Below are 23855 nucleotides of genomic sequence, written 5' to 3'. Positions count from 1 at the left end.
GCTTCAGTCAGAGAGGACTGGAAGTTCATATGATCAATAAATAATTGATTAAAAATGTAACACTGATCGAAGTGTGTATTGTCTCTCTTGGAAAGTTTAGACATGGTGAACATCACTTCCAGGGTGCAGATATTTCATTTTCTTAATATTTGTCATAGTGGGGGCTCCCGAAGTGGTGCAACAGAAAAGTGTTCACTATTTCATCCGGAGAACCAGAGTTATTGTCCAGTTCATTATTGTCCAACAGCGAGGACTGTGTAACATCATGCAAGAACAAGCAGGAGCGTTTGCAATAGCGATTCCCGTAAGCGTACTGCTTGTCCTTCATGAAGATGATAAAAGCCATCTCAGAACCACAATATCAGAGGATCACAAACCACAGAATTCAGCTGGGGGTGTACAGTGCACATCATTTTAACTAATAGTCTTCTAAAAGTAATGCATGGAAGATCCTGTATTAAAATTCCTTTAGGTATGTTCCATAAAAAATACATGTTTTCTTGAACTGAAATCTGTTTCTCTTTTGCACCTCCAAAACTGAAAAAGGAGAAAATCACATTTAAAGATTTCATTCCAATTCCACTGAAAGACGCTGCGACTTTCTCTACATTTATAACCTAATCTACTTATGGAGAAAAACATTTACGAGGGGAAAGGAGTTGCACATCACATAAAAGTCACTCTGTTCATTCAGTTCTGGTCTTTTTTTAGGACATTTAAGCATTTAAAACTTTGTCTGTTGTTGACTTTAAAGAGTATGTAAGCGCTCCTCTCTGTTTTAATGATGATGTAATGGCGCAGGAGCACTGCGGACATTTTAACAGCTGATATGTGATTATAAACTGAATAGACTAAAACGTCCATTTTACTACGGCATGCAGCTCTCTAAACACCTGATAAAACCATGAGAAAAACACACTCTCCTAGCAAAGTTTTAGACATCTTTAGGCAGACCGACTGCATTTACTGCAGAATTTTGGTAATCTATGTTTGTGTTTTCTTAAACTTTAGATATTAAAGTATATTACTAGCAGAAAGTAAGACTGTACCGGCCAGAGTGAAAACCGTCGGGTTTTTGCAGACTGCCACACATTTGATGGAAGCCTTAGGGCTTTGAAACTAATCGCTCTAGGTTTGTATTGTACGTCTATTCAAATTTAAGCATCAGGCAAATAAATACAAGGAAAAGATGAATGTATCTATTGTATTAAGCTTGACTATTATTACTATTACCATTATTAAGCTTATATTATTATTACTAAAATGCCCATGTGTTTGAAATGCCCAGAGTAATGATAGCAGTCACGGCTTCATAAAAAGGCTTTTACCTTTAGTAACTCCTCATACTTCTTTACCACCTCCTTCATCTCATCATACTTCTTCTTTAGGATGCTGTGAGCCTGTCGCTCTCGCTCACACTCCTGAAAGACAGAAGAATTTCAAACTTTAGTGCTAAAGGGGCCACTTTCCTTCACTTTAAATTTTTTTATAAGTTTGACTTGAATGGGCTTAAGTGATTTTTTTTGTTATGCACAATCAAATAAAATTTCTTAATATTCAGTAGAGATTCAATCAAAAAATGATCAAAATTTGAAAGAATTAATACTGTCTGGTCAAAGTTTGTTTTGTCTCTCTTGCAAAGCTTTTTTTCCCCATAAAAGAGCTCACCTTCCTTAACTCCTCATTCTGTTTTACCACCTCCTTCACCTCATCGTACTTCTCCATCAGGACTCTGGGAGCCTGTTGCTCTTGCTCACACTCCTGAAAGACAGCCATAGGTCAGAAAATTTCTTAAAGAGACCCAGAGATCAATAAATAACTGATCAAAACTTAATACTGTCTGCTCAGAGTTTGTATCGTCTCTCTTGGACCGTTTTTAGGCGCAGGTGAACATAACTTCCAGTGTGGAGATATTTTCTTTTCTCAGTTGTATTGGTACTCATATTAATTTGAGAAATATTGTTTAATGTGAGGATTTTCTCACTCACCTTGCTTTTCATCTCAGACTGTCTGTGAGCCTCACAGAGCAGTTTCTCCAGCTCCATCACTCTGTGCTCCAGGTTCAGCACATAGAGCTCCTCGCTGTTCAGCTGAACACCGGACACCTCATCCTTCTCCTTCTTCTCCTCCGCCTCGGCCAGAGACCCCTGAAAGTTCAAAAATGTTGTCTTTCCTTTTACACACGTTTACACACTTCTGAGGACCAACATAAATTTTGGGGACATGTACAATGGACAAAGCATTGAAGAATGAACAAACACACATGTACAGACATACTGTGAGCATATAAGAATCCATAAGAACTACATTTACCTCTCGATATGTAATATGTAACGTACTGAATGCATTGTTTACAGAGGATCTATTCTACTTTCATATACAAACCAATTATAACCAACTTTGCATTCAAATCGACATGTTTTGACCTAAAATCTTGTTAGATATCGCACAGAACTGTAATCCAGTACAAAATCTAAAGCCTAATAGCTGATTGCTGGCTGGTAAATGAATGTGATTGAGGTTTGAGGAGTACCTCAGGGGTGGCCTTGTCCATCTGCGTGTCCTTGTGTCCATCAGAAGAATGCAGAAAACCTGAAGAGGCTCTCTGCACTGGGTCTAAATGCAAAAGCAAAAACATCATGTAAGCATGCATTCATCAGAGTTTAAATTAAGTTACTTATTTATAATTTGAATTTCACACAAGTCTGGTCAAAAGCAGTCAGCTCATACGGCAAAATAAAACTAAAGTACTGCTATTGTTCAGATCAATTTGTACTTTTTTTTTTTTTTTTTTTTTTTAATTCATGTTTATTATTATATGATTATAATGCTCTCCCTACAACTGGCCACCCAAGTCACCCCAAACAACAAAATAAACTGTTACAAGGGCCTTTTACTCAAAATCTATCTATTGACTGACCCTTAATTTAGCTAGTGGTCGACAGATAGAGGGGGAAAGTGACATATGTCATTTCCTGTGGATGCTGATTAGTATTTTGCTTCACCCTAGACTGCCAGCACAATAAAACACAATATTTGCTCTAACCTGGCCACCACAGTGTGGCCTAAAAGCTCTGGCTACATCCCTGATTGGAAAAACTACTTCTTTTAATCACATTTAACAATGCATGGCTACACCAGGACTGAGAAGCTCTCATGGAAATGGCCTACCTTCGTCGACAGGTGTGCCCTCGAAGGCCTCCGTACTCCGCTCCTCATCTCCACGCTTATGAACATAATAAACTCCAGCAGCCACAGCTCCAGCTCCAGCTGCACACACTGCAAATTTGACCAAACTCTTGAAAGACAGCATTCTCTCACCTTCACCTTAACACGTCTGATAAACAGCTTGGAAGTATGAAGTTCAGTGAAAGACTGAGCCTCTGCGCTCTTTTTGGAAACTTTTCACACCAGAGGCGCTGCTTGTTGATTGTGACGTCACAATGGCCTTTCTGGAGACGCGCGCGCTCCTGTAATGTTCAGTGCGCTGTTCAATTCAATCCCAACACGCAGCGCCACACTGAACATGGACATCAGACCACTGCCATGTTTCACTGACACATACATATACTGCACTGCTACTCATGCACTAGACACACTTACACATTCAACACATTCATAAATCACAGCGGATTAACAACTCATTAAACTCACAACTACAACAACAACAACAACAACAACACTGGAGCATCAAATACACAACTAAGTCCATTACAGCCAAAAAGCCTATGAATGAAAACAGCTATGAATGTCCTTATAGCATAAGCACAGGACAGATAGAGCCAGAAAATAAACACATGCAGCACAACAACAACAACAGCAGCAGCAGCATGTTCTTACCTTTAGAAGGTTTTCTTTCTTGTTTGCATTAAATTCCTTGAGAAGGATTGTAAAGTGCAATCTGTGCAGGATTTCATCTTCATTTCCCCCCCAATCGCTACCCGACTGATGATCACCAAATAATTGACCTTTCGAGGATGAAGACACCAGCCATGCTCTTGGTACAAACTCACCATTTTGTTTTGTGAAACAAACACATGCGTTTTGGAGAAGTGGCTCTCGTGCGTTTTGGAGATGTTTCTTTCCGATCCTGCAACATCCGCATCTTTATTTTGGCCTGAATCCGGGCTTCATCTGTTCATCTCTTTTCCCCTGCAGCCAGAAAACATTCCCTCAGCTTCGGTACAGTGGTGAAGAAATCCTGCTCCCGCTGTTCTTTGATGTGCTGAGCTTTGCGCTTTTGTGCTCCTCTCAAACTGTGTTCTCGCTCCAACATTTTGGTGGCTCTACACTCCACATGCAAACACGGCGCGTGCACTGCTGCACAGGACTGCCATCAAATCCACACAAACACACTGAACATTTGGGGGATAAAATGGCGTCTGTGCCCTGATAACATTTACCATCCTTTTCATTCTTTCCCGCAGAAAAAGTGCCAGAGCTGAACTGCTCATTTCCACATGCGTGCTTTATATATTTGACTCATCAGTCACTTGGACTCACTTGGCTAACAGTTAACATTAGTTGCATTTCAGCCAAACAAAAACCTTACACACATATATTAACAATATGAAGGTTATTCTTACCGTAACTTACTCAAATTTGGAAAAGATTTCACTGCCAAAAACGAGAGTCACCACATGAAGGCAGCCACTTTTGATTTATTCATTCAAACGATAGCTACTGCCTGTAGTGCACACATCATCCACCAGGGGGCAGCAAACATTCGGATTCAATACCTACTACATGCTGTGTAATATTACAGGAATGTGCAGAACATGTGTAAGGTCTCATTTTCGAATACAGACCACGCCCTCAAATAAATCACATAAGATGTGATTGTGGAACTGTTAAAAATGACTAAAAAGAACTCTGAGAACTTGAACTGGAATTCTGGGTGGCCTTTTCTTTGTGCTAAATAATCAGGCCCCAAAGAGCTCCAAGTTGAACTTATGTATCTTGCGAGTCTCTTCCCAAACCCCACGTCCTGGTCTGCATGTAGCTGTCCTGATCAGGGTTGAGGTGGATCCAGAGTCTATCCTGGTAACACCGGGCACAAGGTGAGAGAATACCAGTCCATCACAGGGCACCGTACCCACACATTCACACCCAGGACCAGCTGCCATTTCCACACAAAACCAGAACTCATCATGTACAAGTGCAGAAAAATATAGAAACTACTTTATTTTTGATTTTTTTATTTTTATTTTAGTTAGTTCTAGATGCAGTATTTCTACTTTTAATTTAGATGTTTTTTCCCAAATGTACAATTTACATTTTTTGTATTTTTTATTATTTTAATTCTGTAGAATATGAGCTCCTGATGCAGAAATAATGAAATGTATTTTATTTGGTCTCAGAATGAGCTAAAAGAGGAGCAGATGAAATCCCAGCAGAGGATCCAGGAGAAGCAGAAGAAGGTGCAGGAGCTGAAACAGACTCTGTTCACTGTTGAGGAGTGAACAGAGAGATTCTCCTAAATACACACAAACACACACACACACACACACACACAGATGTATGAAATTCACTGCATCAGAAAACATGTCAAACCAAGTGGCATTTATTTTAAAGAAAGAGAACACACTTTTCAAGAAAAACATAAAAAATAGATTATGTTTAAAAATCTAAAAATAATGATTATACTGCTCATAATTAGAGTAAAAATTAATTTGGCACTGAAGGCTATTCTGGTTGTCACAGTTAATCCATAGTTAATGTGTTGAACTACATCATATGGTTACTCTGCTAGGGGCAGCTGTATGAAATTGAAGGTAAGTTCAGAGATGAAGGGACTTGTGAATACAGATGGCATACTCATAATTATGAGTAAAATCAAGAAAAACAGGCAAGAAACAGCAGCAAGGATTGCTTGAGATATCAGTGAATTATAAAATATAATAAAGCTATTCAAAATAGGATCAGCGAGCATGGGTACAGAGGGAGAGTAATGCAACACAAACCATTCATCAGCTTCTACAAGAAGAGAACAAGCGTGAAATCTGCAAAAGAACATACACAGAAAGCTTCTGGAGAACTGTCTTATTTTCCCTACTGCATGTCACGGCTCTGTTCTCCTCAGACAGAATGAGGTACAGTAAGGATGTGCTGTGTTTGGATCCAGAGTCAGATAACAGAAATCTAAAACAATAGACCCTCGTCATGACTTTAGTCCATTCCTGGTTAGTCAGCCTGACCACACTGTCGAGAGTTTTCAAGTCCCTTATGCACTGTTCTGTGTTGATCTTGGGGCTTGCAATGTCTTTGACCACTGAGTCTAGTTCAGACACTTCAAGAGGTCTGTGGACGTATATGACCTGGGGGAAGAACACATCGTTCCCGGCGTCTTGTCCAGCTCTGGGATGAGGAAACTGGATCGTGTGCATTTGAAGTGGGTGTTATATGATATAAGGTATTGATATGGTCACCCTGATCAGGTGGTTCCTGTCTTGGTCAGTTTGTTCTCAGAAGATTCAACATCATCTTTGTCTATGTCATGGTTGTTGTTTACCAGCAGTGTTTGCACAGCTTTTGCAAGCTCTTCATAATCTATTCCTCCTACAGCTCCTTTTTCCTCATCAGTTGTGGTTTGGATGCAGGAGGTGCAGAAAGAGGTGCAGGGGGAGGTGGAGTGATGACTGGAGGTGGGGATGCTGGCACTGGGGGCTCGTGAGGAGAGGGAGGAGGCTCGGCTATCTGTGGATACAAAGACAAACTCGTCACAGCATCAAAGTCATTATTTTTTTATTTATAGTAAATACCTGACCTCCCATCTTGTTTTCTCTTCTTTTCCTCACCAACGTCCTGTCTACGCTTAGCTTCTTTTCCGATCTCTGAAACTCTCCCCACTTAAGTCCACCCCAGTATTCTTTTCTTCCAAAATCTTCCTGCATTCTTCTAGTTTTATTACACTTAAGGTACCATTGTCATGAGGAGATCCGAGGAGACAGATGCACATGCAGAACTTCTTTATTTAGGGAACCATAACCCAAGGAAACAGACACAGGGACAGATAACACCATAACACCAGGGTAACCAGAAACTGATCTAAACTAAGAAAACAAGACTATAAAATACTTAAACTATCAAAACACACTATGCAATAGTACAAACTATAACAAATGCAGTAAAAACAAACACAAACATAATCTGACTTGAAGCTTATGCTCCAGCAACTAAAAGAGAAAGAAAGAAAAAAAAAAAAGAAAAGAAAGAAAAAAAAAACCCCAAAGAACTTAAATAGAGCAACAAAGACAAGAAAACATTAATACAGGAAATCAGCGAGACAACAGAAGAAGAAGTCCTGCGAGACAGCCAGGGTGCCTCTAGCGGCCCAAGGCGGAAGTGCCCCTGGATACCATGACAACCTTTTATTGGAAATTTCCCATTAGTTAGTTTAAACCATAGTTTAATTTGATTAATTTAGTTTTTGCATTTCTTAAACAGATCATTGTTTCTTACTACTTGAGGACCCTATAATGATTTCGAGTATTATAATTTTTTCTTCTTTTTTATTTTATTGAGTGTATAATTTCAGAAGACAGCCAGGTCAAAATAATAAACAATATTTCCTCTAATTATACAAATGAGATAACCGACCTGTTCAAAGAAAAAAGAAACGAAAATACAATTTCTTCCCTTACTTCCTGTCTAAATTTGAAACAGGAGAACACGTTAAATACAACAGCACGACTTCCTTCTGACCACTCGTAATTATGCACTTTTTTTTTTTTACTTGAAAGCCTCTAATTTAGACAGTTGTCCACTCACACCTCTGTGCACTCTTTCTCTCTCTTTACAACTTAGTATGTCTACTAAGAGAGTAGCAATTAATCAGATTCAATCCCATTCTTTAAAAATAGTGCAGATAAAACAGATGACAAAAACCACTCTAACATAAGTCAAGTCAAATTTTAGTTATAAAGCACATTTAAAGACAACAGGAATTGATCCAAAGTGCTGTACATAACATCATAACATCACATTAAATAACATCAGAAGACAAAGAATAAAACTACGTTTTAAGAGAAGATTTAAAAATAGCTAAAGACAGAACAGACCTCACATGAAAGGGGAGACTGTTCCAGAGTTTGGGACCAACCACAGAAAAGGCTCGATCACCCTTTGTCTTGCTACGACAACAGGGGACAGATAGAAGTTGATTACAAGATAAATAAAAACTCCAAGATTTTTGACATTTGTGTGTGTTAGAGGAGAGAGGACCTAACTGGGCCTCAAGGACAGAGGATATGGTGGGAGAGCCTAAAATAATGACTTCAGTTTTACTTTCATTTAACTGCAGAAAACTGTTAGCCATCTAACATTTTATGTCCTCGAGACATTTAAAGATGGACCCAAAAGTGCTGCTGTTATTTGACCTAAGTGCCAAATAAACTTGGGTATCATCAGCATAGCAGTGATAGGAAATATTATAGTTCCAAAAAATAGTACCCAGGGGAAGCATATAACGGGAAAACAAGAAGGGACCCAAGAAGCAACCTTGAGGAACACCACAAAATAAGGGGGCCAGTGAAGAAGGAAAATTTCCTATATTTACTGAGAAAGTCCTAAATTTCAGGTAAGAAGCAAACCACTGCAAAGCTAGACTCTGGATGCCAACCACAGACTCTAGGCAAGTTAAAAGAATACTATGGTCAGTAGTATCAAAAGCAGCTCTAAGATCCACATTCAGTGCTATGTAAGGATCTAAAACTTGAATGGAACTTGTCTAGGATATTTTAAAAAATTCATATGAGAGTGTAGCTGTGAATAAACAACCTTCTCCAGCAACTTTGAGATAACCGACAATTCGGAAATAGGCCTATACTTACTGTGTAAAGCTGGATCAAGATGAGTTTTTTTAAGCAAAGGCTGCACAATTGCATGTTTAAGGCTAGCTGGCACAACTCAGGTAGCTAAAGAGCTATTAATAATGGCTGTCACAATTGGAGCTGGGCTGAGGAGACTGGTTGAAAGTTGGTTAAATAGCTGAGCAGAGGTGATCCCTGAAGAAGACATAAAATAATGAATCTCTTCAATTTTATGAATGAAAAAAATTGAGAAATTCCTCACAGGACTCATGAGAAAGGTCAGGACCAACAGCCCGAGAAGTATTTAACACAGAGTCGACCGTATTATACAATACTTTAGGACTATTTGCGTTCTGAGCTATTAATTAAGTGAGATATTTTGATTTTGCCTCTTTCTCAGACCTCTGATAACTTGTTAAGCACGTCGTAAAAATGTCATGAGACCTGCAGTTTGTTATTCTTCCACATTCGCTCTGGTTTTCTGCATTCTTGTCTAAGAGCTCGGGTGCAATCATTAAGACAAAGCTGAAGAGTATCTTTCCCCTTAACTTTCCTGGACTTATAGATGCATTTTAAAACCTTTGTGACGTGCCTCTTTTCTTAATTGAGTCAGTGTTTTATTGAGTCAGTGTAACAGTGATGTGCTGTCAATGTGGTTTTACTGTAAAATATTCCAGCAATGATATACATGCAGATTCAAACATGCAACAGAGAAATTTGGAACAAGTCAGGCAAGTAATCTGACCATTCTTTAAAGCCCTACCTACTGTAACACATAACACACAAGAACAGGAAGTTAACTAAAGAGATAACGAAACTCAGAACACTCAGAGTGCTGTTCTCTCTCTCTCTCTCACTCTCACTCTCTCCCTCTCTCTCTCGATCAGTGTGAGTGAGTGCAGGAAAACTGATCAGTTCAGCTGTCCAGTGTGTCTGAATCTCCTGAAGGATCCAGTGACTCTCCATTGTGGACATTGTTTCTGTAAGGTGTTTATTAATGTACGCTGGGATCAGGAGGATGTGAAGGGAGTCTACAGCTGCCCCCAGTGTAGAGAGACTTTCACTCCAAGGCCTGTTCTACACAGGAAAAACATGCAGAGACAGGAGAAGAAGAAACTCCAAGCTGCTTCTACTGCTCGCTGGTACACTGGACCAGGAGATGTGAAGTGCGATTCCTGCACTGGAATAAACCGCAAAGCTCTCAAGACCTGTCTGGTGTGTCTGGCCTCCTACTGTGAAGATCATCTTCAACCTCACTATCAGTCTCCGGCCTTTAAGAAGCACAAGTTGGTTGAAGCCTGTGCAGAGCTCCAAGAGAAGATCTGCTCTGAGCACGACAAACTGATGGAGATCTACTGTCGTACTGACCAAAGCTTCATCTGTTATCTGTGTACGATGGATCAACACAGAGGCCATGATACTGTTGTAGCTAAAGCAGAAAGAACTGAAAAACAGGTGAGAACTTGATGTTATTATTCTTTTCCAACTCAATATATACAAATTTCTTTTTGTATAAAGTCTAATTCTGTATACATTCTAATGACATTTCTATTCAGTTGATTTGATCTGTTATAAGACGCAATCACTGTGAAGTGAATTGTTTTATTAAAAGTGTTGCTGGTAAGGAAGTATTAAACCAGTCAGACCAGACAGTGTACTTTAAACAGCCAACACCCAGCAACCTTCTTACAGCATTTTACAGCTAAAGTCTTCACAAGACCATGTTAAAGCTCTGTAAGTGTTATTACTGTGTTGATGTTTATATTATTTTCAGTTAACATTAATATTTCTGCTAGCTGAATTTTTCATACAAAGCCAGAAATCATGATAAAAATGCAGAAAATATAGGAAGATTGAAATTACTTTAATTTTTGTCTTGTTTATTTTATTTAATTTCTAGAAGCAATATTTTTAAATGATTTAATTGTGTGTGTGTTTTTTTTATTTAAATGTTTTCCCATTTTTGGTATGTTTGTATATTATTTTTACTATAATTCTGCAGAGCATGAACTCCAGAAATAATGAAATGTATTTTATTTGGTCTCAGAATGAACTAAAAGAAGAGCAGATGAAATCCCAGCAGAGGATCCAGGAGAAGCAGAAGAAGGTGCAGGAGCTGAAACAGACTGTGGACACTATTAAGGTGAGGAGTGAAAACACACACACACACACACACACACACAAAGAGAAAGACTTTAAACACACCTCCATCATGTGTGTGTGTGTGTGTTTGTGTTTGTGTGTGTGTGTATGTGTGTGTCCTAACAGAAGCGTTCACAGGCAGCAGTAGATGACAGTGAGAGGATCTTTACTGAGCTGATCAGCTCCATGGAGAAAAAGCGCTCGGAGGTGATGGAGATGATCAGAGCTCAGGAGAAAGCTGAACTGAGTCGAGCTGAACGACTCCTGAAGCAACTGGAGCAGGAGATTGCTGATCATAAGAGGAGAGTCACTGAGCTGGAGCAGCTTTCACACACACACGGTCACATCCACTTCCTCCAGGTAACACTCACCGTCTGATCTACAGAGGCCGCTGTTCCTCACAAAGTTTCCTCCTAAAAGCTCATTACAGCAACAATAAATGTTCCTGTCTGAGATCACAAGTGTGTCTTTGTGTCTGATTCAGTCTCAGATTCATTTGTACCTCTCCTACACTTTTCTCTTTCTCTGTTATGTGTTTCCTCTCTGTAGAGTTTCCCGTCTCTCTGTGTTCCTCCTGGATGTGAGGACTCACCCAGCTTCACTGTCAATCTCTCATTTGATGGAGTGAGGAAATCTCTCTCAGATCTGAAAAAACGAGTCGAGAAAATCTGTGAGAAGGAATTCAACAAAATCCATCCACAATGTAAACAAGCAAACATTTGTTTTTTTGTTTGTTAAAGTAAAGACAGCCATAAAATTCATATAACAGTGATAAGAAGTAAGCATTAACAAGACTGCAGAAAACCACAAACCATCATAACTTAATCACAAATCCACAAACTAATCTTATATTTTTAGAGAGAACCCTAGTTACCTCCATGAATTCAAATATGAAAAATCGCCCCACTGAGATGGTGACATTGTTGAGGTGTCTGTCTGAAACCAGATAGGAATCTAATTTTTTATATTCCTACTTTTAACTGTTTCCACATCATTTTTTCCATCTCCATTTTGTCTCTGTGTTTCCACAGCTGCAGCAGTTCCGATGATTTTACCCTCAGAACCAAAAAGCAGAGAAGATTTTCTGCAGTGTAGGTGTAAAACACACACACACACACTATATTTGATATAGAGCAGCATTTGGTGGACAAACACAGACAGGTGTCTCTCTCTCACACACACACTTATTATAAATCCTGTGATTAACATCTAACCTGTGAACATTTTACTTTTTAGTTTTCTGTTATCTGACTCTGGATCCAAACACAGTACATCATGAACTCATTCTCTCTGAGGAGAACAGAGCGGTGACACGCAGTAGGACAAAACAACAATATTCTGATCATCCAGAGAGATTTGATTACTGGTGTCAGGTGTTGTGTAAGGAGAGTGTGTGTGGACGCTGTTACTGGGAGGTGGAGTGGAGCGGTGATGTGTCCATATCAGTCTCATATAAAGTGATCAGCAGGAAAGGAGGGGGTGACGAGTGTTTGTTTGGCTACAACAGTCAGTCCTGGAGTCTGGTGTGTTTTTTGTCCTCTGTCTCTTTCTGTCACAATGACATTGAGACTGAGCTTCAAGGTCCAGCGTCCTCCAGAATAGGAGTGTATGTGGATCACAGTGCAGGAACTCTGTCCTTCTACAGCGTCTCTGACACGATGAGGCTCCTCCACAGAGTCCACACCACATTCACTCAGCCTCTATACGCTGGGTTCTGTATAGGTTCTTATGACTCGACTGTGAGAATAATGTAATCCAATATGAAATGTTAGTAATAGCTTCAGTGGTAATATTTTGTACAGAAACAGTAATGAATGTAACAGTAATGCATTATTATTATTATTATTATTTACAAAATTAAATTCAGTAGGATTTCAGTGCTGTATAAGCTGACTGCTTTTGACCAGACTTATAAAATATTAAGTAACTTTTTTTAAACTCTGATGAATGTATGTTTACATGATGTTTTTATGTTAATAAATCTCATTAATGCACAAAATTTCCAATATGAAGCTTGTAAAAATGTCTTATAGAATTCTGTTTTTTTTTTAAAGAAATAATAAAACTTACTCGAACTTTTGGATTTTTCTGCTGCTGATGTGTGTTCATGGGGATATTCACGAACATCACGAACGATTCACGGTGCCTGTATTAATACATTTCTGGGGTCAAACGCATAGTGTAAATTGTTTTAAGAACAGATACAACGCAGAACAGGATTGCCAACAGAACGTATTGTTTATTTCCTTCTGGTTACTCTCCTTTTTTTACACCTGTCTGCCTGTGTCCCTTTTTTTCTAAAACCTGACTACCCGCCTCCTCCCGTATAACACCAACCTTAAAGGGCTATGGCAACATTTAACAACTCTACATCCCTTCCCTTAAATACCACTCAGAGACTAAACATACAAACATAGTATTCGAAATTAACTAAGGAATAAATACAACATAACGTAACATTGTGGACAACTAAAAAGACTGTCCTTAACGAGTGAAATAGTCCTGATAACGAGGATTGGGATGGCTAACTCTTCCTGAACGAGTCACTACAGGCTGGGCAATTGCAGCAGCACCAGTGGCAGGTGCTTCACCCTGAGATGGCATCACTGCAGGTGAAAGGGGGCTGTAGGAGGTGGAGCTGGTGAAAGGGGCCTATAATCATCCTCCGCACCTTCAGCGGGTGCAGGTGCAACTCCTGGAGAGGAGTTGGGCAGGAGATGGCAGGTCAGCACGTGGAATATTACGCAGATGGAGTAAAGCAGCCTGTATGTCACTGTGCTCCCTATGGCACTTCTCCTGCAGATGTTTGGCAGATCGCACGGCACGCTCTGCAAGGCCATTAGATTGAGGGTAGTGAGGGCTACTCCGAATGTGCTCGAAATCCCACGCACGTGCAAAACCTGTAAATTCACTGCATACAAACTGCCGTGCATTGTCTTTCATGAGCGTCTGGGGAATGCCATGGACTGCAAAGTGTCTCTTAAGTTTCGCAGTTACCGTGATACTCCTCATATCAGGTGGATGGTCGAGCTCGAACCAACCAGAGAATGAGTCTACTAGAACCAAGTGCATTTTACCATGCCATTCAAATATGTCTGCAGCAGTGAACATCCAGGGGAGGTCAGGAACATTGTGCAGCTGCATAGATTCTCTTGAGTGATGGGGCTTGAGGGCATTGCAAGGAGCACAATGAGAGAGTGCTCTCTCTATATCACCATACATCATGGGCCAGTACATTGTTTCTTTTGCCCTTCGTTTTGTGGCCGCCAGACCTGGATGGCCTTGATGTAGCTGAGTCACATAGTAACTTTGTAGCGATGGTGGTATTAGGAGTCTCTGTCCAAGAAAAATCAGTCCATCCTCAACAACAAATTCCTCTCTCATGGCAAAGAATGGGCGGAGATCATGTGAAAGCTCTTTGAAAGAGCTTGGCCAGCCATGCATTATCATGTGAACAAGTCTTTGGCATCTGGGATCAGATTTACCTACAGATCGGAGCTCTTCTGTCCGTTGCGATGAGAGAACTTGAAGCGTCATTACCTCTAGCAAGTCATCCGAAAGGGGAGGCTCAATGGAAGGGAGATCAGCACGTGATAGGGCATCAGCGACAAAGAGCTCCTTGCCCCGTTTGTAGATCACATCAAGACTGTAACGTTGGAGCTTGAGCATCATGCTTTGAAGACGCGCTGACGCAGTGTGTAATGGCTTTTTTAAGATTGTGATGAGGGGTTGGTGATCTGTTTCCACAGTCACGGGTCGACCGTAGATGAAGTCGTGAAAGTTCTGAGTTGCAAATACCAAGGCTAACATTTCCTTTTCAATTTGGGCGTACCGAGATTCAGTAGGTGTTAAAGCGCGCGAGGCAAAAGCAACAGGAGCACCCTGCTGAAGACATACGGCGCCCAGTCCATGTTGGGATGCGTCAGCTGAGAGTACAACGGGTTTAGTGACATCAAAGTATTGCAGAACAGGGGGACTGGATACAGCATCCTTCAGATTTTGAAAGGCAGCATTCTGCAGATCATGCCACGACCATTCCACATCTTGCTTTAACAGTCCATGTAGAGGGCCTGTGACGTCACTATAGTGTGGAATGAACTTCGATAAGTAGTTGGTCATGCCGAGAAACCGTTGCAGGGCCTGTTTGTCCTCAGGTTTTGGCATTTGGCGGACAGCTGTAGTCTTGTCAGGGTCCGGTTTAATGCCGCCAGCAGTCAGGAGGTGACCTACATAGGAGACAGAGGTGACACGAAATTGGCACTTCTCCGGGTTTAATTTCATGTTACAGGCACGGATTTTGTGAAGTATCTGTTTCAATCTCTCATCATGTTCCCGTAGTGTGCGCCCCCAAACTAGGATTTCATCTACCACGATCTGACATGGTTGTCCCTCAAAGAGATGCTCTATGGATCGCTGGAATACTTCACCGCCAGTGGAGATCCCGTAAGGCATGCGCAGGAATCTGTACCTGCCAAAGGGTGTCATGAATGTGGTCAACTTCGATGATGCCTCATCTAAAGGGATTTGACAAAATCCACATTTGGCATCGAGGATACTAAAAACCTTGGCACTTGGCATATTAGCTATGACCTGTTCAATGGTTTTCAATGGATGATGTGGCCTTAGGAGCACCTTGTTGAGATGCACTGGATCTATGCATATCCTTATAGAGCCATCTTTCTTCTTGGCAGCAACCATGGCAGATACCCATACCGTGGCATCAGTTTCAGGGGTAATGACACCCAATTTAGTCATTCTCTCAAGCTCTGCCATGACTTTTTCCTTCATTGCAATGGGCACTTTCTTAGGAGCACAAACAGTTGGCACTACTCACTCATCTACCCGCATGTGATAAACGACAGGCAGTTTGCCAAGCACTGTGGTGTCAAACAGATCACTGAACTCCTGAACCTCTGGTTCTTGGTTTTGCACTGTGTGCACATGTGGTCCTAACTGTATCAGACCCATTGCTATGCTGTCTTGCAATCCAAGCAGTGGTCTCACATTACGATGTACAACATGGAATTTGAGTTGGCCTTGTTCACAGTCTAATATTGTGGTACCCTCAGTGTTGATAGATTGCCCACCATATGCAATGAGATTCACTTTTTCAGCAGTGTGTATGTGAGCTGAGGGTACAATGAGGTGTAGCTGTTGGGCAGATATAACGTTGCATTTTGCACCTGTGTCCACTTTCAGTTTTAATTGGCCAGACCCAAGTTTAAGATGTAGTGTTGTAAATATTTCACCTTTCTGAGAGACATCATCCACTGTCTCGCAATAGAAAGTGTCCTAAGGCACATCCAGAGTTGTGTCCAGTTCATTCACTCGATTAGACTTAGAGTTTCTGACTTGTGCTGCAGTTCGCTTAGGATGATAATCACGACTCTGAGACTGTGGTGCTGTTTTGTGTGATGGATCCGATCTGCAGCACTTTGCAAAGTGGTTCCATTTACCACAGTTGTTGCATTGTTTATTGAAAGCAAAACACTTGAGTTTATCAGGGGTGTGGTATCTGTTGCAGTTGATGCATCGATCTTGTATGGTACAGACTTCAGCCTCGTGTTTCAGTTCTTTTGTGCTCTTTTCGGATTGCTCATATAACAAGCATATATTAACTGCCGAGTCCAGCGAGCGCTTTTTCTCACGGAGCAGTTGTTTTCGCACACTGTCACTTTCAATCCTGTAAACGATGCGGTCACGTATCAGTTCGTCATTTAATTGTCCAAAGTCTCATTTTTTTGCAAGTATTTTCGGTGTGGAAACATATGACTGAATGGACTCACCAGGCTTTTGATTAGTTGTGTTAAAGACGTGTCTGCCCATTATTATATTCTTTGCGGGCAAGCAGAGTTCAGCAAACTTTTGCAGCAAGACGTCGGGATCTTCCTTGTCCTCCCCCTCAGCATACGTGAAAGCCTCGGATTTCTCCACCGCGTCCGGACCCGCTAAATTAAGCAGAGTATAGGCCTGCACCTTCTTCGATTTGTCTGACAGACCAGCGTTGCAATATATACGCCATCCTTTTTCAAATTTGCTCCAATTGTCGGCTATATGCTCGTCGAAAATCAGCGGATCAATACAGTGGAGACCTTGTGCCATGTTCAACCACTTCTGACACCATGTAAATTGTTTTAAGAACAGATACAACGCAAAACAGGATTGCCAACAAAACGTATTGTTTATTTCCTTCTGGTTACTCTCCTTTTTTTACACCTGTCTGCCTGTGTCCCTTTTTTTCTAAAACCTGACTACCCGCCTCCTCCCGTATAACACCAACCTTAAAGGGCTATGGCAACATTTAACAACTCTACACATAGCATGGATTTAACGGTTAGTTCCCGCCTCACCCATCCACTTTATATTGGGAACAAACTGGCAGGGGTTTAACAAAATGTTAGAAATTATGATGGTGGATGTGGCTCCTGCCACAGTGTAGCAAGATGTGGGGTGTGTTTAGCTCTGGCCAGGGAGGCGTTGCCGTGGGCCGTCAGTGTTTGTGCTGTGTTATGATGACTCAGAAACCACCTACCCCTGTGGGTTTACCCCTTGGAACTGACGTGTGACGAGTCTCTTCGCCATGCCTTTGACCAAGTGAGAGTAATCGATGGTCATATAATCCAACCAGAGCTTGCACTCACCTACCCCTACTTTTTAGTTATTATAGATAGGTTAGATCGAGGAACTAAGGAAGAATTGACGCAATTGTTGGTACTGCAGAGCCATCGGACACGTGAGAATATTGCTTTGTGTTTGTCCTGGTGGATTATGCTGTGCGATATCCTGAAACAGTGCCTCTGCACAACATCTCAGCATGCATTGTTGCAGATGCACTCGTCTGTGTAATCTCCTGAGTTGGGCTCCCAAAAGAGATTCTGACTGAAAAGGGCACTAAATTTATGTCACAGACACTATTCAAGTTTTACCAATTATTAGGGATTAAATCGATTTGCACCAGTGTTTACCATCCACACACAGACTAGGAGAAGGATTTAATCAGATGCTAAAAAAACATACTTTGTAAGTTTGTTCAGGAGAATGCGCAAAATTGGGATAAGTGGCTCAAGCCCCTATTACTTGCAGTAAGAGAGGTCCCGCAAGCCCCCATGGGGTTCTCCCCATTTGAATTACTGTACACGAGCAAGCCTCATGGCTTCTTAGATGTCATTAGAGAAAATTGGGGGGACAGACCTTCTAACAGGAAAAATGAAATTCAATATGTTCTGGACCTGAGAGCAAAACTCCACAGCTTCAGTCAGCTAACACAGGAAACTTTGCATCAGGCCCACGAACGACATGCCAACTCTATGACAGGGGTACTTAACTACGGTAATTTGCAGATGAGGTAATCATTTTACCTCATCTGCAAATTACCGTAGTTAAGTACGGTAATTTGCAGATGAGGTAATCATTTTACCAACCACGTCGAGCACTAAATCACTTGCAAAGTGGCAAGGATCTTTTGAGGACACACGGCAACTGAGAGAAGTTAACTGTAACGTCAGGTGAACAGATAGAGACGATGTACTTCCAATATACCTCCTCAATCTCCTGAAACCATAGGTGGTTTCTGTGGCTCTAGTGGCTCTAGCTGGTCCCCGAGAGGGAGGAGTTGGGACAGGAGGTAAGTCAAAAAAATGTGTCCCAATTCAGACCAGACTTAACCAAGGGGTACTGGTAGATTCCCTTGCCTCCAATATCTTGAGAAAAATGGCCACTCCATTTGGGTTACACCAATTTGCCACCCTTCTGTTTGGTTTGTTTGGGGCCCCAGCAACATTTCAACATCTCATGGACAGCAAACTCGGCTTGCACAACACATATGCCGCTGATTATTTAGATGACATAATCATTAACAGTTATGATTGGCAGCAGCAGTTACAACTTCTGAGGGCTGTCCTGAGATCCTTGAGACAGGTGGGATCCACAGCAAACCCAAAGAAGTGTGCAACTGGACAGGTGGAAGTACAGTGTTTGGGCTTCCACTTGGGCCATGAGCAGGGATGTCCCCAAATTGACAGCCATGATTGCAGCCTGCCCAACCAAAAAGGGGGTGGGACAGGCTGACTTTTATCAGAGGTTTGTACATAATTTTTCAGACATCACCAGCCTGCTGAGTGACCTCGCTAAAAAGGGAGCGCCATATCCAGTCCAGTGGATGGAGCCACGCAAGCGGGCTTTCTGCCAGGTAAAAGCGGTTTTGTGTGGGGGCCCGCTGTTGCATTCTCATGACTTTTCTCTCCCTTTTGTTCTGCCGGGTGGTTGGTAAGGAAGTATTAAAAAAGTCAGACCATGCAGTGTACTTTATACAGCCAACACCCAGCAACCTCCTTACAGCATTTTACAGCTATTTATAGGTTATATTTATAGATGAAGACACACTACACACTGTGTAACATCAATGTGTTACTGTAGCAGTGGGCAAAGATTTATTCTGTGATCAGGTGGACAGTCACTCAGTTTTCTTTTATTGAACCTGGGACAAACACGACCAAAGGCTGGTTAACATACAGTGGACCGATGTTGCTCGGAGGTCTTAACTGAAATAAACAGAAGTTCGGAGTTCACATGAAGGTTAATGGCGCAGTTAGATACCCTCGGATTTATCTTTGCAAATATCATACATTGCACTTGACCGACAGAATCTGAATTCTGATAGATGAAAGAAGTAACCTTTTGTGTGATTCAAGCTCTAAACCTGCACTTGATAACCATAATTCATTTTTTCTTACAACAGAGCAATCATCGAAGCAACTTACAGACAGCAAAAGATGTAAGGCTCTTCTGTGGACCACATAGTGCCACCCTGCCATATAAGGTAGGCGAATATATGATACAAATATATGCAAATATAGTGGTGCAACAACTAATGGTAAGTTTTCCCAATTTTGGCATGAATTTAACAGCAATATTTGAGCTCCGTTACAAATGGAACATGCAAAACATGTTTGAAGTGTCATTTGTGAGTACATACCCTCAACTAAATGACATGAAGAGTGATTGTGGAACTGGAAAAAGTGGGAAGAACTCTGGGAACTTGGGCTGGAACTCTGGGCGGCTTCTGCTTCGTTCTAAATAACCAGGCCTCAAAGAGCTGTATCTTACGAGATGTATCTTACGAGTCTTTTCCAAAACCCTGTAGCTCTTGTTCTGGGTGTAGGAGTCCTGATCAGGAATGAGGTGGATCTGGAACCTCTTCCAGAAACACCAGGCACAAAGCAGGAAAATTCACCCCATAGGCCAATGTGGGGCACAATACACACATTTACACCTAGGGGCCAATTAACATTTTTAACATAGCGAGTACACCTATCTTTAACATAGGCAATACACCTAACTGCATGTTTTTGGGAGGTGGGAGGAAACCCAAACAACCACAGGCAGAACATGCAAAACTCCACACAAACAATAACCCAAGTTCAGTCTCAAACCCTGGACCAGAGCTGAGTGGCTGTACTGCTGCCCACTGTGTTCACAGGGGACAACTAGGTTTCAGGCATGATGTTTATCACAACCTTTAGTTATTTCATAACCCCATTTAATGGTGTGCAGGTTAAAAAAAGAACTTAATCTGCCCGAATGTCAGTGGATTCATGGTGTATTTCAGTACAGAGAATATTTCTGAATTGTTTTCATGTTTTTGTAACAAAAACAACATTGTTATTTCAGTCAGTTGCCATTTTCACACAAAACTAAGCATATTACGTAATAGGCGCTGGAATAAATATGAAGGTAGAAGTTACTTTGTTTTGGGTCTCTATTTTAGTTAGTCCTCGAGGCAATATTTCTGGTTTTAATTTATAGTATTAATGTTTTTAACCCAATTATTTCTATTTTTATTTATATTCTTTTACTATAATCATGTAGAATATGAGCTCCTGCTGCAGAAATAATGAAATATATTTTATTTGGTCTCAGAATGAGCTAAAAGAGGAGCAGATGAAATCCCAGCACAGGATCCAGGAGAAGCAGAAGAAGGTGCAGGAGCTGAAACAGACTGTGGACACTACTAAGGTGAGGAGTGAACAGAGAGATTCTCCTAAACACACACACACTCACACACACTAAATAAACAAAATAAAGTCTTTCTCTTTGTGTGTCTATGTGTGTGTGAAGGCGCTGCTATTTATATCTTTGATAATCTTGATACAGTCCATGTTTTAACTGTAGGATGATGTAATTTTCTGTATTCTGCGTCTCTATTATTTATGTCCTGTATTACAACTTGCTGAGTGAATATAAATGAATTGTGTGTATGTGTGTGTGTGTGTGTCCTAACAGAAGCGTTCACAGGCAGCAGTAGATGACAGTGAGAGGATCTTTACTGAGCTGATCAGCTCCATGGAGAAAAAGCGCTCGGAGGTGAAGAAGCTGATCAGAGCTCAGGAGGAAGCTGAACTGAGTCGAGCTGAACGACCCTTGAAGCAACTGGAGCAGGAGATTGCTGATCTTAAGAGGAGAGTCACTGAGCTGGAGCAGCTTTCACACACACACGATCACATCCACTTCCTCCAGGTAACACTCACTGTCTGATCTACAGAGGCCGCTGTTCCTCACAAAGTTTCCTCCTAAAAGCTATTTATTATGTGTTTCCTCTCTGTAGAGTTTCCCGTCTCTCTGTGTTCCTCCTGGATGTGAGGACTCACCCAGCATCACTGTCAATCAACATCTCTCATTTGATGGAGTGAGGAAATCTCTCTCAGATCTGAAAAAACAAGTCAAGGAAATCTGTGAGAAGGAATTCAACAAAATCCATCCACAAGGTAAACAAGCAAATATTTGTTCTGCATCACAGTAAAGAGAGCCATAAAATCCATATAACAGTAATAAGAAGTAAGCAGTAACAAGACTGCAGAAAACCACAAAGTGTTAGCATTAGCTTTGAAAACTACATCAAGACAAATTTACCAGATGAGAAAAGCAAATGGAACTTAATAGGAAATCAACAAACATCCTACATGTTTGGAAAAAATCGTATGCCTTGAAGTCTGAACATCTGGAAAGTCGCCCCACTGAGATGCTGATGTTGTTGATGTTTCTGTCTGAAACAAGTGAAGAATCATATTTATATTTCATCAATTTATAATATTTTTCATATTCAATTTTTCATGTTCATACTTTAAACAGTTTCCACGTCATTTTTCTGTCTCCATTTTGTCTCTGTGTTTCCACAGTTGCAGCAGTTGAGATGATTTTACCCTCAGAACTGAAGAGCAGAAACAATTTTCTGCAATGCAGGTTTAAAACACACACACACACACACACACAGTATGTTAAAATGTCTGTATTGTTTATCTAAATGTGATACATTTTTACCTGATGACTGATGTTCAAAATACTTAAAATATTTAATATTATAAATCCTGTGATTAACATCTAACCTGTGGACGTTTTATTGTTTTAGATTTCTGTTATCTGACTCTGGATCCAAACACAGCACATCCTCAACTCATTCTGAGCAGAACAGACTGGTGACACGCAGTAGTACAAAACAGCAATACTGTGATCATCCAGAGAGATTTGACACCAGGACTCAGGTGTTGTGTAAGGAGAGTGTGTGTGGACGCTGTTACTGGGAGGTGGAGTGGAGCGGTGAGAGATGGGTGTACATATCAGTCTCATATAAAGAGTTCAGCAGGAAAGGACAGGGTTAGGAGTGTTTGTTTGGACACAACAGTCAGTCCTGGGGTCTGGAGTGTTCTTCTTCCTCGGTCTCTTTCTGGAATGACAAAATTAAGACTGAACTCCGAGGTCCAGCATCCTCCAGAATAGGAGTGTATGTGGATCACAGTGCAGGAACTCTGTCCTTCTACAGCGTCTCTGACACGATGAGGCTCCTCCACAGAGTCCACACCACATTCACTCAGCCTCTATACGCTGGGTTCTGTATATGGGGTTATGATTCAGCTGTGATCCAAAATGAAATGTTGGTAAAAGTGTTTAGTAAAATTATAACTGAGGTGTCAGATTTAATTTCTCCCTGAACTACAATGGTAATTTTGTGTGTAGAAACTGTAAAACTAATGAATGATGCATTCCTCATTCATTAGTTTGACAGTTTCTACACACAAAATTACCATTGTAGTTCAGGGAGAAATTAAATCTGATACCTCAGGATGTTTCTAAAAAAAATGTTATGAAACATTATTTAACTGCATGAACTATTAGGAGATTTAATATACTGATAGGAAAATTTACAGTCTCAAAAAATTCTATTTGTTGCTGCTGTTGCAGCGCCGAATACCGTCACAAGATGGCGGATCTCACTCAGCCATCGTATTCAGCACGAGCTGCTCATAACCATGGCAACGGTAGCTAACAGGAGGCTAGCATGTACTTTATTTCGGGAATGAATGAATGAATGAATGAATGAATGAATGAATGAACTGAGTGAAGTAATGTGTGTGTTTTCTGCTGATGGTGACAGACTGAAGTTGGAGACTAAACTGTTCATTTATTTTAGCACAATTCATCAGTGTAATGCAGTCTTCAGTGGGGGCTAACACTAGACAGCTAGCTGACCCATGCTAACCTGACAGGATAAATACGTCGTTGGGAGATTAGCTAAACATTAACTGTTAAAATGAAAATTAATAGTTTAATCTAACCTACTGATTTAAATAGAAGTGATTAATGTTAGTTATTTCAGAAACTAAAAAAAACAAAACAAAACAAAAAACTCTTCCCTCAGGCATCCACTTGGCGTTTTCTCCACTGAGGTGAAAAGAAAAAAAAAAGTCGTGTGTCATTTACTGAATCGGCTCTTTGAACGTTAGGAGCCGAAACACAGATCTGAAGAGACGTTTTTCGTGATTGAACAGGCAGAATTTGTTTTTTTAAAATAGTGTAATAGAAGATAAGTTTGATACATTTGCTCTAGTAAAGTAGACACACTTTTAAAAA

The 23855-nt window shown here is 40.8% G+C and overlaps 3 protein-coding genes across 5 annotated transcripts; 2 read left to right on the top strand and 1 right to left on the bottom strand.

Moving 5' to 3' along the window:
* Positions 1-1122: 1122 nt before the first annotated feature.
* On the bottom strand, positions 1123-4648 carry LOC128320067 (leucine-rich repeat flightless-interacting protein 2-like). Of its 3 annotated transcripts, XM_053239606.1 has the most exons (7): positions 4587-4648; positions 3841-4152; positions 3172-3279; positions 2534-2616; positions 1989-2147; positions 1669-1761; positions 1123-1421 (listed from the first exon to the last, which is right to left on the bottom strand). In XM_053239606.1, the coding sequence occupies exons 4-7, from the start codon at positions 2552-2554 to the stop codon at positions 1311-1313; spliced, it is 384 nt and encodes a 127-aa protein (XP_053095581.1). In that variant the 5' UTR covers positions 2555-2616; positions 3172-3279; positions 3841-4152; positions 4587-4648; the 3' UTR covers positions 1123-1310. The 3 variants fall into 3 exon arrangements, with proteins under 3 accessions (XP_053095581.1, XP_053095580.1, XP_053095579.1); XM_053239605.1 differs by lacking the exon at positions 4587-4648 and having other exon boundaries at positions 3841-4580; XM_053239604.1 differs by lacking the exons at positions 3841-4152; positions 4587-4648 and having other exon boundaries at positions 3172-3825.
* A 3974-nt stretch (positions 4649-8622) lies between these two features.
* LOC128316997 (tripartite motif-containing protein 16-like) lies at positions 8623-12963 on the top strand. The gene is made up of 6 exons (XM_034310444.2): positions 8623-10265; positions 10858-10953; positions 11079-11312; positions 11502-11655; positions 11984-12043; positions 12189-12963. The coding sequence occupies exons 1-6, from the start codon at positions 9903-9905 to the stop codon at positions 12704-12706; spliced, it is 1425 nt and encodes a 474-aa protein (XP_034166335.2). The 5' UTR covers positions 8623-9902; the 3' UTR covers positions 12707-12963.
* Positions 12964-18945: 5982 nt separating this feature from the next.
* LOC128320050 (uncharacterized) lies at positions 18946-21750 on the top strand. The gene is made up of 3 exons (XM_053239574.1): positions 18946-19140; positions 21234-21467; positions 21556-21750. The coding sequence occupies exons 1-3, from the start codon at positions 18946-18948 to the stop codon at positions 21748-21750; spliced, it is 624 nt and encodes a 207-aa protein (XP_053095549.1).
* Positions 21751-23855: the final 2105 nt, after the last annotated feature.

This window comes from Pangasianodon hypophthalmus, chromosome 14 (assembly GCF_027358585.1).
Source record: "Pangasianodon hypophthalmus isolate fPanHyp1 chromosome 14, fPanHyp1.pri, whole genome shotgun sequence".
Classification (NCBI taxonomy): domain Eukaryota; kingdom Metazoa; phylum Chordata; class Actinopteri; order Siluriformes; family Pangasiidae; genus Pangasianodon; species Pangasianodon hypophthalmus.
This window is presented reverse-complemented; position numbering and strand designations above follow the sequence as displayed.